We start from the raw sequence: 18115 nt of genomic DNA on the forward strand, positions 1-18115 counted from the left end.
AACCCAGATAAATGATATGCTATTTATTGACATATTTCATATCTATCCATTTAAAACAAAACATTTAAAAAAAAAAAAGGTTTTACATTTGAGCCTTTTAAAAGAAGAAACAGTTCCAAACAAGTAATTACAAGTAGATTTTACTTTAAGAGATGTTCAAAACAAGTATTATATATCTTAAAGTTATGGTTTATTTTAAAAACAAGTTTAATTATGTTGGGAAAACTTCTTTCTTCTGAATTGGCAAATGGATGAGTCACTTCTTCCTGAGTTTCTTCATAAACATCACTTCATCTCTGTTTCTAATGCCGTAACTGAAAACAAATAAGCATTTGAATGCAGGAGTCAGAGGACATTTTAATATTATGTCAGTTGCACACAGTATAAACCAGACTTCATTGATACCCACTCTTTGAGCCTAATTGAGTCATCTTCAAGCTTTTCCCCCTGAAATACCAGATAATACGTCCTCCAAACATATCTCCTGGAGAAGAAAGGAGGAAAAACAAAGTGAAGATTTGGACACAACTGCTCTGTTATCGTGTTTACCAAAATTCTTACCAGCTGACATGTTTCACTCCACCTTCTCGTTGCTGTTTAAGCTCCATGAATCTGCGAATGGCCTTCTTAAGATCAAGAACTGTGGCGTTTTGCACCACCACTATAGCTAAATATGAAAAAAAAAAAATGTTACTACTGTGTATAGTAAAAAAAATGTGCAAAACATATTTAAAATCATTTGAAAGCTAAGAAAAATCCACATGCAAATATACATGGTCTGTCCAAAATTAAAAGTTGGATTTAAATATGCAAATTTGGACGCGCCTCCCATTGGATAAATATTGCATGGGCGACTGTCTGCTTGGGCGATGGGGTGATTGTCTGTCAACGGGTAACAGGTTTTATAATCCCAACTGATGCAATGAGTTGATTCCCTCTTTTTAAACCACCAAGTCAATAAACACATCCTGTGGGAGAGATGTTAGTTTGTTGGTGACGGGTCAAATCACTGGCGGTAAATTAAACATCAAAAGAAACTGCAGAGAGGGCGAACGGGTTAAGAACTGTCCAACACATTATGAAAAACTGGAGGGATAATGCGGGACACAAGAGCTGTGCACCCTTAAAAAAAAACCCACTGACCATTAAGGCCAACCAGAAAAAAAACGTTTGTCAGGGAACATTTAGATTGGACTCCAGAGCGATAGAAGAAGGTTATGAGGTCTGATGAGTCAGGCAGTGAACACAGACATAGTCATACAAACACAATATAGACACATACTAATTATACAAATCAGCTGGGAGACTTTGGAACTTACGCATGATTTCCCCATCTGCCTTAACAACCTTCACAGTCATTGCTTGCCCATACTCCAATGCAATCTGGGAGTTTACTTCTTCCAAAGTCACCTGAACACAAAAATATTGCAGATTGTGGATTCTCATCCTTCTAACACAGTAGAGGGTAAAAAAAAAAAAAATCAGTCAAATGGACTTGGTTAATCCTTTATAACTGCAGACATTTCATGTTTTCTCAAAGACAAATTTGCAAATACGAAAGATAAACCAGTTGTAAATAACAGATTTCTTTCTGGGCTTAATAATAAATGAGATTAAAAAAAAACAAATGTGATTATTGTATAATAGTCCAATGTTACAAGAGCAATACTGACAATACTAATGTTATGGATTATAACCTGTGTTTTTGTTATTTTTATTATGCATGTTTGGTACTTAATTCTAGATTAGAACATTTATTTCATTGCTATTCGTATATAATTCTTAAATCGTATAAACAGTTTCAAGAAGAAAAAGGAGAGAAAACATAAATTAGAGCTATAAGATTGTTTTGAAATTGGATTCGATTTGGCTTTTCAAGAATATATATGCAGCTATTTTCTGCTATGCAAATATGCCGTCAGACAAACCGGAAGAAGGACGCGTTTCAACTTTAGTGTTAAATTTACAATTTATGAAAATTTTCTTTAAACATCTGCCTGGTGTGCGGAGTGTGGTGTTTTTCTATGACCTGGATCGGCAGATCACACAGTAAAGGGTCCTGCACAAGTCGAGCAAGTCCCTCTTCGAAGATATCAAGGATCTCTGAATGTGGAAGAGACTCCTCATCTTCCTCCTCGGCATCTGGAGCTGTCTCATCAGCCAGCTTCTCCTCTTTCACCTCACTGTGACTGTGACTGTCCTGCAAACGATTCTCTCCTTCGTCGGTTTCCTGCTCCATCATCTATTATTGGTTAAAAATAAATACATTCAGTAAAAATGAAACCGCTTTCTCTTTTTTGACGCGTTCAATTAAGTACAAAAGATTCTTAAAATAATAATAATAGGATACTGTTTACAAAAATGTATCCCAAGACTGGTGTGAATTTTAATGCTGTGTGTCGCAGACCTTATACCGGTGGTATCATCAAAACATGATAAATAGTTCCGCTTATCAAAAGTAAGAACTTTTTTTCATGCGGCGGATGGTGGGGTTTTAAAATAATTATATTATTTATAATGTTATACATATATTTATACATTTATATACATTCTTTAACAATAACAATTTCATTTTTAACAAACGTTTTTTTTTTTTTTGTTTCCTACCGAGCTGTAAAACCGGAGCAACTGCTTCCGCTTTGCTTCTCCTTGCTAATGAATTTCGTAGTCGCTACTATCTTTCCCGAGATAGTTTTTCTTTAAATAATCTGGTAATATGCTTCTTTTTTGTCCTACTTGTGGAAACGTTTTAATCGTAGAAGAAGGACAGAAATGCTTGAGATTCGCTTGTAACACTTGTCCCTATGTGCACAACGTCACGAGAAAGGTACGCTCCTTTTATCACTGTCTGACTCTGACTCGAGAAACAAACACGACATTTCTTAGGGTGGTTTTTAATCTCAAACTTTTCAATATTTGTAGGTAAACTACCGAAAATATCCCAAGCTGAAAGAGGTGGATGATGTGCTGGGTGGAGCTGCAGCGTGGGAGAACGTGGATTCTACTGCAGGTAACAAACAAGTTTGTTACCAAGAATTAAAAAAAAACATGGATAGACTAGAGAATAATATAAAACAAAGGCCAAGAAAAACTAATTTGACTACTAAGACAAATATGTTCTCCATAGGAATAAATTAAAGTTTATTTGAAACAGTCCATTTGCGTGTTTAAAGGGTGTTAATAGTCACCCTTAGCTGCAAGTACACTTGAAGTTTATTTTATTAAGTGTACTTGGATGCAAGTATTGCACATATACTGCTGACCATGTAACGTGTAGGGAGTACATTAACTTAACACTTATTCTGACTAAATTGTGACATTTTATGTTTACTATATATAGACTGAACTTCAAGTACACTGCCTCACTCTAAGTATACTTGTAGTACACTTAAATGGACTACTTTTTGCTAGAGGCAGTGTTGCTGTGTGATGCTATGGCGAGTACCAACCTGAATGTGGGCCACAGAAAGAAGTTCAATCCGAGAACTAACTAAAATTCTGAACATGTGTGTACATATATGCATGTTTGCTTGTGTTTTTTCACAGAAACGTGTCCCAAATGCGAGCATCCTCGAGCCTACTTCATGCAGATCCAGACCAGATCAGCCGATGAACCAATGACGACTTTCTACAAATGCTGTAATGCTCAGTGTGGAAACAGATGGAGAGATTGAGCATTTTATTTCATTCACTCATTATTTCTAGTTTAAATGGCAATCAAAGCACATGTAAAGAATGTTTTGGACCCATTATTATTTATAAATAAAATTTGCTTTTCAGAATCAATCAACGGACAAATTCTTTATTTCAGAGCTTTTATTGATAAAATAATACCTGTGTACATCAGTCAATTCAATTGTCTTAGATGTTTGTATCTTGTTGCAGACATTGAGAGCAATGCATACCACTGGTTCCCACACGTTTATTTTCTATGCAATCCTTGAGCTCAAAATGCAATTTCTAGAGCAACTCAATCATCCTTAAGGTAAGGAAGAGAAAAAAAAATACAAATCTAGGAGCCAGCCAAAGAGAATCACTTATTTGGATGTGTAGCTCATGCAGACAAATTCTGCACCTCCAAAGCGTTGGTGAAAAATGAAATCGGACATGCTGTGACGGAACAGTGCTTTTACACTGTTAGTGGTTTATCCAATAAAAACTGTATTTTTGATATTTTTTTAGCTTAATCTGAAAAGACTGCTCAGTCAAGGCTATCGCTTCATCTAACATGCATTTATTTATGTCATAGATGACAAATGTCAAGATTAGGTGATCAATGCAATGATGGCTGCATCCCTTTCCAGCTTAAATACGGTTTACTACTTTCAAATCAGTGAGGAATCTCTACAATCTCAGTATCACAGAGATGGCATGTAGTGTTTCCACATAACCATGTCCTCGGCACACAAAGACTACTAAAATCTCTGATCAAATATGTTTTGATTAACTCCAGTTATATATTACCTCTATGCTTGAAATTATTCCACTTCTTTCAGGGAATTGATTAAAACAGGACAACCCTTTCTTCAGGAATAAAAAGGCTAAAAACATAACAAAGTGCAAATGTTGACATTACAATGAAAGCAGATCACAGACACGAGGAACTGGTGAGTAACAGTAAAACAATAAGTCAGCTCCTGATTGGAGCAAAGAAAAATCAAGTTTCTAGCAGATGTGTCAGTTTAAATTGACAGTTTTCCCACATTTGACAACTACAAATGTCAAAAACAAAATTACGCACAAATATTCATAATCCGGAAGAACACGTCTGAGCTTGAACGGATTAAACGAAAAATTAGACAACTTCACATATGAGGACAGCTTTCCTCTACACCAGGCTGCCAAGCTTTTAAAGTCCTACTATTCACATGCATCCTTAGCAGTAACAGGGATCTGTACAATTCAACTTCATGTTAATAATTTAAAATATGAAGAAATATATACAGCAAATTAGCTAATGAGAAAACTGATTACAATACAAGAGGGTTTCACAACACTATGCGAAAAAAAAAAAAAAAGTCGGCCTGTTAATATCAGCCAGGGGAGCTGCAAGTTTGTTTCTGTTTGCATGTACATGGCTCTGTGGCATCCAGCTGTTGGTGGTTAGCATATACGCTTGTATGTGTAGATGTAGCCCTTACAGTAAGGACAGGTGTGCGTCACGTCCTTCAGGTCATCAATCAGGCAGGGAATCAGGCAGCAGCCCAGGTCACACCTGCGAATGCGGAACGGGACGGTTATGCATATTTAGACTCAGACCTGTGGACGCCAGGGGCTGGCAGGAACAGAAAATGAACTCTGAGCACATTAAGCTTCCAAGTAAACAACAAAGTCCCTCAACAAGAATGTGAATTTAAACTAAAATAAGATGACATTTTCTATATTCAAAAATCTGTTCAAATGTCTAGGACAAAGAATTAATGCAAAATATACTTTTAAAAGGCTAAATGACACACTTTAGGTAGCTAAGAGCCATGAGACACATTCATTAAAACGTGGTTTAAAGAGACACCGACTTCCTGCTTTCAGATTTTGACTGCAACAATAAAAATGTAAGACAAAACATCTTTAAAAAAAATCTGATTTATTTTTATCCACTTCTTGAACTTTACTTCCCTGGCCTTATTGCAAGCCAAGGCTCCACAATTTACAAAAACCTTACATATGGACATTTCTAACTTGAAATGTATTTAAAAAACATTTTGATGTTAAATTTTACTTGTAATCATACAATGTATACAGAATTCTTTAAATTCTTTTTTTTTTACTAACATGGATTTTAATTGCAATCTATGTTCATTTCCTTTATATTGATGAACTGTCTGGTTCACATACTTTTTTTTTTTTTACTAATAATCAAGCTTAGAAGTTTCCTTTATCATTCAATAATCCTTTAATTTGATCCAAAAATTGTCTCATAAAATACTACATGTATTACATGGCACTACATGTGCTATATGTAAATAAAATCAAGAACAAAACCAGAATATTTACACTATAATTTGTATTTAACACTACTTTATCATTGTGAATAGGCCTTAAATGTGACGCTTTCAACTGAATAAAAATAATTAGCACTTGAATTAATGATAAAGCTGTTTAAACTTTGATGCTCCTTTGGTTTTCCTCATCAGAGGAAAAGTTCCGTTTCGTCACCTTTTTGACCAATTTGTATCTGCCGTTTACAACGATTACTCGTTCCAAACAAGTGCAGTTTACAAGCTCCACAGTACACTCACCCTACAAAGAAGCAGAATAGGCAGAAGAGTGTGTTCATGAGGCCAACGTCGTGGGAAATGCGGGTGACGATTGCTTGTTGGCAGTGTGGACACACAGTCTGCACCGGCGAGGTCTGGAACATTTCCCCCTGCAGTACCGTCACGGTGGTGGCTGCACCTGGTGGACCCAGGACTGTTGTTGTTTGTCCTCCCATGTGCACAAAGTGGCCGGGGCCTGGACCCATCTGACCTGGTATTGGGCTAGCGAAGTGCCCGGGAGGCAGTGGGTAGGGGCCACCTGTAAAGAATGAATCCAGAGGTGTAATAAAAACTGAAACTGTGTCAACGGAACAACTTTATAGAGACCACACAAAAACACAACTTTGATTTAAGTCCTGCAATAAACTTGACTACAAGGATGGAGCACAATGAACAGATATAAAATCAGTAAAAGTGAATAAAAAAGATTGAATCAAATGAGTAAAAACAGACGATAAGAATATCAAATAACATCAATTAAGAATTTTTCTAAATTTTAACTCAAAGCCAGAATCAAAAGGTAGTTCTTGAGCCTTCCTTTAAAAACATAAACAGTCTCTGTGGATCTCTGGGTGGCTTTTCTACAGTTCCATAATGACTGAATGAGGCTTCCTCATATGTTTTAACTTAAAACCTTTGGAATAACTAACAGACCTGTACCTGAGGAGCTCAGGCTCGGCAAGGGCTCAAACTTTAAAATCAGATCAGATAAATATGACGGCCCAATGCCAAGCTGAAAAATCATATTTCATGAGATTTAGCAATAGAAGTACAACTATAAATATTTCATTTGAAATTGATGGTAGAACAATCAAGGGTTCTGTCATTGGCTGCAAACATGAAACATTTGAAGCAGTGGTGGAGAGGAGCTTTTATCCATTATGGACAGCCCAGACCATCCTCTCCACCCTGTTCTGGACAAACAGCGGAGCTCCTTCTTTAAGAGGCGCAGACAGCTCCGCTCCAACACTGTCCGATACTGGAAATCCTTCCTACCCAATACAATACGCTTTACAATAACTCACAGGGTAACAGATAACTTTTGCACATTTTTGCCTGCACTGTTTGTGAATATTTTTTTAATTATACCACCTTTTTTTTTTTTTTTTACAATTATTTTGTTTTTATATGATTCAATTTTCTTTTATGATTACAATGCTGCTACTGTAACGCACAAATTTCCCACTTGTGGGATCAATAAAGTACTTCTGATTCTGATAACAGGAATTAGGTCAAGTAAATGGCAACAATTCAAAACATCCACATTTTCATTGGTAAAATGTGTCACAAAAAGGGAGAACTTTAGGCCCTGAGGGAAGCGAGGCGGTATCCTAAAGAGTTAATGAAAAGCTTAAAGTAATAAAAGATTACAAGCTTGAGCTGAAAGTGTGACGTAAAAGTTTTAAGCATTTCGCTAAGAGTTTTTAAACAGAAAAAGTCTCAGTCTTGATGCTCAAATTTCACTTTAGAAATTCTTTATAGAATCTAAATATAATTACAAATATCAAGAATTAGGTACCTTGTGTTGGTGGAGGCATGGGCATAGGCATGGGCATAGGACCCTCCCCTGGGACATGTGGTGGAAGGAAACCAGGCTGCGTGGCTTCATAAGGTGGAGGGCCATAGTCTGGAGGAAGGGGCTGTCCTTGTATGGGAGCATTTCTTACAGACTCTGAAAGATGGGACAAAAAGTTTTTTGTTTTTTTTAAAGCATTACAGACTGCAAAAACAACATATCTGACATTATGAATGAATACTACAAATAAATGCTACATCTATGACATAAATATGCAGATCACTAATTTGGGAAACAGAAAATCAACCTTCAATTGAAATGATTTCACAACAGGAAATAAATGTAAGGCTAATTTCTTTATAATACCTTTCAATAATATTGAACAAAATAATGTGTCTTTAGCTTATTACCTGGCTGTCCATTCTTCTCCACAAGTAGGGGGGCACTGGGACCTCCAGGGTACGGAGGAGGTGGATCACTGGACATAGTGGCCAGAACTCAGAACTGGCTTGTTGTTAATAAAACAGGAACACGATCAGAACACTATGGATGTTTTCTATATGTAAAAAGAAAAAAAAAAGAAAAAAAATACAACTTTTCAAACAAATGATTGAGCTAAATTCTGTCAAACTGACATAAGGCAAAAATCTTGATGTTCCTACCAGAGAAGCTTGTGTAAACAAAAGATATTGACAGCTTAGATAAGATCTAACATTTTCCTGTTACCATGTAGAATTGCAAGACTTTAATAACAATGTAAGAAAAGTATTGATACGAGGCTTACAATTGTTTTTATTGCAGTATATTACAGAATATTACTTTGTAAAACACACAAAATATGCTGAAAAGCAGAGTGTAGTGCTTAAAATTAGGAGAATTTTAGGTAAAACTATAGTGGTATAGTTTTTTTACCTCCTCATGTATATTTAGATCGTTATTTTTTAATATCTATATAGCCTGATAAAATGCAGAAAAAGTAAACTTGTCTGACAATATCATGCACAAAAATGATAGTTGTACTATTTTTCAAACCTTTAATTGATTTTGAGTCCACTATTTTCCCTTGTTTAAATTTTGCTGGGATAGTATGAAATTAATATTTTAAGTCAGCGGTGTAAGAAGAGCGCCACCACCAGATTACAAGATGCAATGCACTAAAAAATCAGTTTCTGTCTGTACCTAATGATATTAAATTAAAGACTTATTCCCCAGTTGGGGTAGTTAAGTCTTCATTTAGTATAAAACAGCAGGATGGGGCCACGTTGAAAGCAAGCAATAGCCCTTGTTTCAGATCATGTCAGACATAATGTAATTAGGTGATCAGACAAAAAAAGGTGGCATGTGTGTCAATATGCGTTACAACATAGTTCATGTTGTGTGCAAGTGCTAGTTTTTGATGCTAACCTAGCCAGTTGTTGTTGTTTTTTCTTTTTAAATCCTGCAGATAATCCTGCTCAGAGCTACTTGCACAACAAACCACGAATAACTACTTACTTACGCACAATACGGACGTCTACACTGACTTAGTTTTTAAAATAAAAATTGTAAACACAAAACAAGTCTAGCACAGTTTCATAACTGTTAACTTCCTACTAAGCAAGCAAAAGGCGATTTTTGAAAAGATACAATCTTTATTAGTGATGATTACTAACTACAACTTCTGTCGTTTACTGACCTTTCTCTTGTATGCAAGGGCACGACTGACAGAAAACAGCTGTATATAACTTATAACGTAAAAAGGACTAGGGCTAATGTGATTAGCTGTTCAACGAGCTAGCTAGCTAGCTAGCTAGTTTTTTTCTTCACACAGAACAGAACACATTATATAAACATATGAGATTAAATTTACAGCTTTCATGATAACAAGAGAAAATGTACCTAGTTTTCGGAGAAATGTCATCCACCTTCGGGCTCACAGAAGTGGTTAAATGCTGGTTTCTCCGACGCTCCTGAGGTGAGACCACATCCGATGAAACCGTTATTGACTTACGCTGACGTCATTTAACTCGATATCCCACTAATCTTGTAACTTTTTATTGCCACGTACAAAAAAGAACCCCAATGTAACGTGAGAAAATAGCCCTAAGCCAAACTTATGTTTGTCGCAACGATTTTGTGTAGTCAGTAATAATTTCAGTGCAAGAAAATTGTAAACAATGCTAAACAAGGGTTTTATTTTGATAATATTAAGCGGAAATCTAGCTTCTGATAATTTATTGTTTTATATTAAAATGAGCATAGAACCGTGGCAATATCTCCAGATCATTGTTTTTATTTTTACTATTTTACTAAAAATTATTTTTATTTTATTTAATTTTTTTTTGCTTTATCGTTTTAAAGGGGGGGGGTGTACCACAAAAAAACTCTGGGAGGGCGTAGGGGGAAGAAAAGACATGTAGAAAAAAATCTTGATTGTATTTAGAGGTATTTAGTATTTTAATCTCTCCAACTTCAAGTTTTTGTATTGGCTTCAATTTTATTATTATATATTAGTTTAACTGTATTATTGTTTTAGAGCCCTCCGGCAATCCCCTTGAAAAAAACAAACGTCCCGTACTTCCGTACAACCTTGGAGACAACCAATCAGCTCGACTCCCAGCTACGCTAGCTTAGCTCTGGCAAAACAACAGCCCGTCTTCAGTTTCGATCTTTTTTTCCGCGACATCGCAACCGAGATAATAAAAAAAAAAATGTTATATTAGTCAAAAAGCGTGTTGTTGGTAGACGAGAGGTGTGTTGCGGCGGCGGTCTTGTCTGAAGTCAAAGCTAATTTGAGCTTCTGACTCGCCGTTAGCATCTAGCTAGCCGTAGCTAAATATCTGCTATCTTGTGGAGGAAGATGGGGTCTATTCTGAGTCGCAGGATCGCTGGTGTTGAAGACATCGATATCCAAGCTAACTCGGCCTATCGGTTTCCTCCTAAATCTGGTAAGTGACGAATGAATCATTATTATCATTACTTTCTATTTTATAGAAACAAAAGTCGGAAGAGGAAGAGAACGCTGCGTGTTTTAATTTCCCCAACAACACTGCTATATCATTAGCGAATTTTTTATTATTATTAGCTGCCATTTTACAGATGTACTTTTGATTTAAGCTGCAAAAAGAACTTAGACTGTGGAGCTAACGTGTCAATTTTTATTTTTTTTTATTTTTTGTCTTTTTTTTTTTTGTTATTATTTAAGGGAATTACTTTGCAAGCCACTTCTTCATGGGAGGGGAGAAGTTTGACACACCACATCCAGAGGGATACCTCTTTGGGGAAAACATGGACCTGAATTTTCTTGGAAATAGGCCAGTGCAGGTGAAAGCTGCTGTTCCTTTACCTCTGAAATCAGCACAGATTTGTTTTTTTTCAGAGCTGAACAATGCTAAATAAAGCTTTGAATTTCATTTTAGAAATGCAGTTGATTTAAAAAAAAAAAATGCTGGATCGTTTTCATTAAAAACAAATGGCATTAATAACTTTATTTTATTAGTTTCCATATGTGACGCCCGCTCCCCACGAACCAGTGAAAACCCTGAGGAGTTTGGTTAATATTCGGAAGGACTCCTTGCGTTTAGTCAGGTACAAAAAAAAAACAAAGACAAAAGTGGTTGGTCGCTGTGATTTTTTTTTTCTTCTTTTTTTTAAATGAGGCAAATTTTTCTATAAATTTTGTGAACATGTTTCAGGTACAAAGATGACTCTGATCCATTGGTGGAAGATGGCGGGAAACCTAAGGTTCAGTACGGAGTGGAGTTCACATTTGATGCTGACGCCCGGGTCGCCATCACCCTCTTCTGTCAGGCATTTGAGGAGTTCTCCAACGGCATGCCTGCGTACGAGTCTCCTCATAACCTTTTTATCTAATCCAACATTCACAACAAAATCAAACTGAATCTGGCTTTTAGTTTTTTAACTTTCTATCGGAATTCAGCTAATTATGGTTGCATCTTTCTGCCTATATTTCCATTCAAGTCACACATGGATTCATCTGGACACAGTTTCCTCGTGTTTATGTAGAAAACTGTGCCAGAGAAGGCGTTTATGGGCAATGAGATTCGAGCATTGGAGTGCAAAGTCTAGAGAGTGGGTCCATAGCAACAAGCTGTCACCATGGATACGGCAGATAAGACTTGGAGGAAAATGAAAGACCAAAGCGACTTTAGATCAGATTGTGTTGTTTATCGCTTACCGATAAAACTGAAACTAGCTTTTAAATTCTTTCCACGTCTCATTTGAAAACTGAAAATGTTAACATACATGCATGACAAGTTTTCTTTTTTTATTTAAGAGTTATGTGATTTTAATTGAATTTGTTTTATGTGCAGGTACACTCCAAAGGATCCAACCTTGGTTTCTGAAACGGTCCATTACAAGCGGGGGGTAAATCAGCAGTTCTCCATGCCATCTTTCAAAATAGACTTCAGCGAGTGGAAAGAAGAAGATGTAAGTTTGGGCTTCGCCTCATAGATCCTAAGAACACAACTTTAGGTGTGCCAATAATTAACCGAATCGTTTACATTTTCTTGGTAGCTGAACTTCGACCTGGACAGAGGAGTGTTTCCCATGGTCATCCAGGCGGTTGTCGATGAAGGAGATGGTAAGTTCCCAGCAGCTGCACTAAATCAGATACACTGGATCTAATGCTGTTATGTTTTTTCCCTTAAGATTGTCTTGGACACGCTCATGTACTTTTGGCAGCCTTTGAAAGAGTAAGTAAAATGTTAAAAGCAGTGAGATTTTGCCACGAAATGTTTCACCAAAGACCTTTTTTCTTATATTTTTGCAGCATGTTGATGGAAGTTTTTCTGTCAAGCCTCTGAAGCAGAAGCAGATTGTGAGTGCATAACATTATTAAAATGTTTCTGTTTTGTGGAAATTCAAAATCTGTTCTTGTTTGTGGGTTCCAGTCATGAGGCATTTGACTGTTATAGTCCTTAAGCTGACAGTTTAGCTCTATTTTCACACTTCATCTTTGTTTTTAAGCATCAAGCTGAAAATTCAAAACACCACACTAATCTGTTCTCACTAAAACGTGCAAACTTTCCTGATCGAGTGGGTCTTTATTTTGAAAAGTGTTTGGTTATTTTCAGGTGGACCGTGTGAGCTACCTCTTGCAGGAGATCTATGGGATTGAGAACAAGAACAACCAAGAAACCAAGGTTCTATAAAAATTGTGAAAAATTCATTATTTTGACAGAACAGTCAGCCATGTTGGACTTCTTAGTGTCTGTGTTGCTGACGTGTGTTTGTTTTTTTGCAGCCATCTGATGATGAGAACAGTGACAACAGCAATGAGTGTGTTGTGTGTTTGTCTGACTTGCGAGACACACTGATCCTTCCCTGCAGACACCTGTGTCTGTGCAACTCCTGCGCAGACACCCTGCGTTACCAAGCCAACAACTGTCCCATCTGCAGGCTGCGTAAGACGACACTCTCCCTGCTTCACCCCTCCACCTTCATGAATTTAAATAGTCTTGATCTTAAATCGTCTTTCTTTTATTTTTTTTACAGCTTTTAGAGCCTTGCTGCAGATCAGAGCTGTGAGGAAAAAGCCTGGAGCTCTTTCACCGGTGTCTTTCAGTCCCGTTCTGGCTCAAACTATGGACCATGACGAGCATTCGGTATGCAAATGAACATTCAGAGCAAATGTATCCACATGGTTTGTCTTTTTACATTTGTTTATCTTGACCTCTGCAGAGCACAGACTCTGTTCCTCCTGGTTTTGAACCCATCTCTCTGTTGGAGGCCCTGAACGGTCTGCGGTCTGTGTCTCCTGTCGTCCCTTCTGCCCCACTGTACGATGAAATCAACTTCTCTGAGGGGCTGGGAGGAGACGGTCGACCACTTAGCTCCCCAGAACATTTAAGTGATGGAGGTTTGCAGAAAGGCAAAGTCAGCAAGTCACCTGACAGGTAACGTTCTGCTAATAATGCTTACTGTCTGAGAAAGTGACTTTAAGAGGAAGCAAACAGGGAAGCTGCAGATTCTGAAAATCTCTCAAATGTAGATTCACCTTAAAAAGAAATACATTTTCTTCAATTCTGAGGGAACTGGTCTGAATGTCAGTTGCCCTCTCAAGATTTCTATGTTGCTATTTCCATCATGACTCTTGTCTGAATCATGTCCTGCAGAAAAACAGTCCTCAAGTGTCCATTTCATTTTAAGCCCCACTCTGATCATCTTTTAAACTATTGTCAAGGAGTTCTCAGTGGTCTTTTAATTCTAATTATGCCATCTTTTGCCAAAATAGTTTCTGCAGTAGCAGGAGTTCTTTAGAAATTCACCTCTGAGTTCTTAGCTGAATCATTGGTGCTGAGTTATCCCCCCTGTTGCTGAGAGCTCTCTGTTTACAAACTTTCCTGCTAGCTTACAGCCCATCACAACCCTAACCTAAAATTGAAGATTCGAACAAGCACGGCAAGCGATATTGAATCATCCAGCTGTACAGCTTTGAGCCAGATGCCAGCTCAGGCACGGAAAACGAAGACGTACATGGATCTAGTTGTCTACTAGCATCAGAATGGAGCAGAGCAGAGCGCTTGTGACCCCACCCAATGGGTTTTTTAATGTAACAAATGGGATCTATTTCAAACAGCTGCTCCTTATTCACAACAATTTCAATAAAGAAATACTCTTAAAGAAATTCCTTAATATATGTCCTCAATCATCAAAAAAATGCCACAAGAAGATATTAAAAACAGCAAAATTACGATTTTTATTGGAGTGGGTCTCTAAGAAAGATGTAATTCAAGTAGATTAAAAAGGTTTCCTGAATTGTTTAAATTAGAGGAAGGTCTGGGGGTACTCGGAGGCTGAAGCTGAAACAGATCTAGCAGAAGTCACTGTAGTTTCTGCTGCGATGATACTTAGGATACTAAAATATAAAGTGTTTATTTTCTGCCTTGCTCAGTTTTATTCCTGCCGTTTTTTTTCTGCCTTGGTACCGGTAATGTTAAGAAGGGTAAAAAACAAAACCATTGATGGAAAAATCTAGAATAATATCCAAAACTGTTGAGTTAAAATGTAATTAAAATTTTTTTTATTGCAATTGTCATTGTTTGCCAGAAGAACAGGAACAATAACTTTTATTGTTGTGTTGTTGTTGTTGTTTTTTCCACTGAGTGGGTTTTCATTTTATTCTGACACTATTCAGTCCATTTATCTATGAACATGTGCACGCTCGCCCAACAGGACGTTTTCTTTGTACACGAGATTCAAATCAGGAATAAGGAGGTTATAAAGTCTGAAATGTTACTGTTTGAACTCTGTAGACACTTTGTGTGTTGCAGCTGCATCCATAAATAATTTGTGTGTAGACCTTTAATCACTTTATTTTAAAAAACTGTTTTCTTTTTAATTGTAGTGCAGTTTTTACCCTCAAATTCCTAACTAAACTAGGAAATTCCTTGAAATTGTAGGTCTGTTTAGCTTGAATTGTTATCAGTTTTGCAGAACAAAAAGATTAAGTTAAAGTTTCTTGATTATTTTTTATTTTTTCATTTTTAATTTTGCTTAAACATTAGCTTAAACTTAACTGATGGAGCGGACTGAACATGAATAAAACTCTCTTATCTTTTCCACAGCACCCTTCGATCACCTTCTTCTCCCATCCAGGAGGAGGATGAGGAGAAGCTGTCTGAGATGTCGGATGCTCAGCCGCACACCTTTCTCTCCAGCAGCCCCGCCCCCACAGACGTAAGCCTCGTCTTCACCACACGTTCGACCTCGACCCTGCACAACGTTAAATCACTTTGCTGGCTTTCTTCTAGGCCACGGCGACGGAGGACGCGGCAGAGTCGCTCTCTCCAGATGATGGTAGGTTTTCCCGTTTGGCGCCGGGTACACAGCCCTTCAGGAATGTGTTTGAATGTCGTGCTGTTCTGCTTGATGCAGAGGACAGGATGCATTCTGCAGGAGACATTCTGCAAGACTGCAGCAGTGAGCACTGCATGTTGACCAAAGCTGAGAGCGATCCGGCGGGCGACCTGTCTCTTCCTGGTGAGAAAACCGCTTTAGCACCAAACGTTCCCCTGTGAACAATTTCCAACTATGTTATGCTTGAAGGAAGGTTAAAAATGTCACCTTTTTTATTGTGTTTCCCTCTGAACAACCAACACTGTCCGCCTCGTTTGGCTCGGTTAGGTGGTAAAATCTCCATTCTCTTTAATCCGACTGTCAGCCTCTGATTGCTTGTGCTTTGCATCTAACCGGTTTGCCGTTTGCTGCTGTTTGTTTCTAACACTCCTCCGTTCAGCTCCTGTCTTCTCTGTATCGCCTCACTTTCTGCAGCTCTAGGTCCCGATTCCTGCTCTATTGGTGTGGAGGAATAACTGGTATGTAGGCTTTCCTGTCTGCTCTATTTCTTTGTGAGCTCCTCTGCTCCCTCTGTAGTGTTTCTTTAGACGGCTGTAGTGATGTCATAGCCTGAGTGTGTAGCTTTTTGTGACGTCAGTTAAAGGTGACCCCTAACCTGTGGGTGTCTCCTCAGGATCATCGGAGTCAACAGAAAGCCTGAAAAGTGAGAGCACCAACTGCTCCAGCCAGCCTCTTCTGTGTCCCACCATGAACCTCCATATGGAAGATGAACACCTGAACCCCTGACTGAAACCACCAACCCTCTCATTCCTGTCACTCAACATTTCCTGCCCTGATGTGGACAGAAAAGAGCGTTTTCCTTGATTTTGGAGGAAATTTGTTTCAGTGTTCACGTCGTAAGACTCCTGTGAAGATGCTTCGGACTGAGAAAGATGTGTTTTCTTAACATTTGAAAAGATTTCGCCAACTTTTTCTTTGTTTGTTTGCCTCAGTCAGTCAGACCAGCGCTCCTCTAATTCCACTACCTTTGACGGTGGTGCTTTAAAGCACACTTACTTTACATTTCCTGTACACATTTCTTGACACTAAAAGTAAAAAATAACTTATAAATACAGTTTGTGGTTAAATATTGTATCCAGTAGTGAATCATAAGTATAATTTAAGGCATTTTTGTTTAGCCCTTACAGGTTTATGACCTCCAAAAAAAACACCTTTTGAGTTCATTTTGAACAAAATTATTGAGAAATCATTCCTTTTAAAAAGTGTATTTGAAGAATTTCTGTGCTTTGCTGTTTTAAACATAGTCTGTTGAACCATTGTGTATCTATGTAAGATATTTACTAAAATCCTCTGCTTAAAAATGTATTCTTGCATAATATGTAGGAAAAAAACTGATAATGAAGTAACTATAACTTGCAGAATGTTTCACATTTTTATGACAAGAACTGCAGATTACCATCCTAACAGCTAAAATCAAAGATCGCTGAAGCCTGAAACCAGCTTATAGATAGATGCTCCACCTTCTCAAAAGCAGCACAGCCAGCGCGTTTGTCTTCGATGTGTCTGATCTCTGTCCAGTTTTTCTTTTGGTTTTTAAATGTTGCTGCAAAAACTGTTTGGTATGACATAGTGGCAAAGTTGGGGGTCGCATTCGTTTGGGCGGGGCAGCTTTATCTACTTTGGTCTTTTATGTGTAGCACCATGCATATAGATCTATGTGCCTTGAAATAATATGGCTGCCTGCCTGCTTGTGGAAACAGACATTAGTGTTCTTCATTCTTCAGTTTCAATACATAAATGGTTTCTGACGCTCATGTACAGAGCGTTTTCTTTTTTTGTGTGTAATCTTTATAATGCCCAGATAATAACAACGCATCTCATTAGTGTTAATGAATTAAACAAGTTAAACCATGAAGTTACTTTACTATGACGAGTTAAAAGTGATGCATTTAATATCTGTATCTAGTTCAGGTGCAATCTTGTAATATTTGTGTTACTGAAAGAAACCTTGCAGAGTTTGCATTGTAATGAGTTGGCTTGCATTTGCTTGTGAGTTGAGACCCCCCCCCCTTCTTTTCTGCTTTTTAATAATGCCCCCCCCTTTTTTTCTGTGCCATTTCAACTTGACACTGTGCCTTCCTGTTCTGACCACTGTCAACCTGGTATCCAGGATAACTCCTCAGTAGGTGGTGTCCTATCTCACCGTCTCTCTCTGTGTATAGACGCATGTGTAGAACAATAAAGAAACATTCAGTATCCCAACCAGACTTTTAATCTCTTTCCCTCAATAAGAGTTGTGATTATGCCTAAAGAATCTTTATTTAAAAAATTTTTAAGGCAAAAATCCAGATTAAAATGTGTGAAGTAAAAAAAAATACATTCTTAGTGAGATATTTCTACCAACTGGTGTGAAGATTCACAAGGTTTTAGTACTTCCTGAAGCTCTCTAGGAAAAGACAATACAACACCAAAAGATGGAGGCAAAAAGTCCAATTGTACACACTGTTTCATACAAATCCACAAATTATTTAACAAAAGG

The 18115-nt window shown here is 37.5% G+C and overlaps 4 protein-coding genes across 7 annotated transcripts; 2 read left to right on the forward strand and 2 right to left on the reverse strand.

Annotated features, from left to right (window-relative positions):
* Positions 1–8: 8 nt before the first annotated feature.
* snrnp25 (small nuclear ribonucleoprotein U11/U12 subunit 25) lies at positions 9–2418 on the reverse strand. The gene is made up of 5 exons (XM_004071335.4): positions 2030–2418; positions 1320–1410; positions 562–667; positions 410–484; positions 9–314 (listed from the first exon to the last, which is right to left on the reverse strand). Exons 1-5 carry the CDS (start codon positions 2240–2242, stop codon positions 257–259), a joined length of 543 nt encoding a protein of 180 aa, XP_004071383.2. The 5' UTR covers positions 2243–2418; the 3' UTR covers positions 9–256.
* A 192-nt stretch (positions 2419–2610) lies between these two features.
* On the forward strand, positions 2611–3786 carry polr3k (RNA polymerase III subunit K). Its single transcript, XM_004071336.3, has 3 exons — positions 2611–2827; positions 2923–3010; positions 3547–3786. The coding sequence occupies exons 1-3, from the start codon at positions 2717–2719 to the stop codon at positions 3672–3674; spliced, it is 327 nt and encodes a 108-aa protein (XP_004071384.1). The 5' UTR covers positions 2611–2716; the 3' UTR covers positions 3675–3786.
* A 20-nt stretch (positions 3787–3806) lies between these two features.
* cdip1 (cell death inducing p53 target 1) lies at positions 3807–9892 on the reverse strand. Of its 3 annotated transcripts, none has more exons than XM_020705206.2 (5): positions 9652–9892; positions 8184–8277; positions 7777–7929; positions 6240–6516; positions 3807–5215 (listed from the first exon to the last, which is right to left on the reverse strand). In XM_020705206.2, exons 2-5 carry the CDS (start codon positions 8257–8259, stop codon positions 5104–5106), a joined length of 618 nt encoding a protein of 205 aa, XP_020560865.1. In that variant the 5' UTR covers positions 8260–8277; positions 9652–9892; the 3' UTR covers positions 3807–5103. The 3 variants fall into 3 exon arrangements, with proteins under 3 accessions (XP_020560865.1, XP_020560864.1, XP_004071385.1); XM_020705205.2 differs by having other exon boundaries at positions 8184–8281; XM_004071337.4 differs by having other exon boundaries at positions 8184–8329; positions 9652–9887.
* Positions 9893–10207: 315 nt separating this feature from the next.
* mgrn1 (mahogunin ring finger 1) lies at positions 10208–17838 on the forward strand. Of its 2 annotated transcripts, XM_023957461.1 has the most exons (17): positions 10208–10700; positions 10958–11076; positions 11252–11340; positions 11448–11594; positions 12087–12204; positions 12292–12358; positions 12427–12470; positions 12548–12595; positions 12852–12920; positions 13022–13181; positions 13273–13382; positions 13459–13673; positions 15345–15456; positions 15531–15576; positions 15655–15759; positions 16051–16094; positions 16250–17838. In XM_023957461.1, exons 1-16 carry the CDS (start codon positions 10613–10615, stop codon positions 16089–16091), a joined length of 1578 nt encoding a protein of 525 aa, XP_023813229.1. In that variant the 5' UTR covers positions 10208–10612; the 3' UTR covers positions 16092–16094; positions 16250–17838. The 2 variants fall into 2 exon arrangements, with proteins under 2 accessions (XP_023813229.1, XP_023813228.1); XM_023957460.1 differs by lacking the exon at positions 16051–16094 and having other exon boundaries at positions 10209–10700.
* The last annotated feature ends 277 nt before the right edge of the window (positions 17839–18115 follow it).

The sequence above is a fragment of the Oryzias latipes genome, chromosome 8 (genome assembly GCF_002234675.1).
Source record: "Oryzias latipes chromosome 8, ASM223467v1".
In the NCBI taxonomy this organism is placed as follows: Eukaryota; Metazoa; Chordata; class Actinopteri; order Beloniformes; family Adrianichthyidae; genus Oryzias; species Oryzias latipes.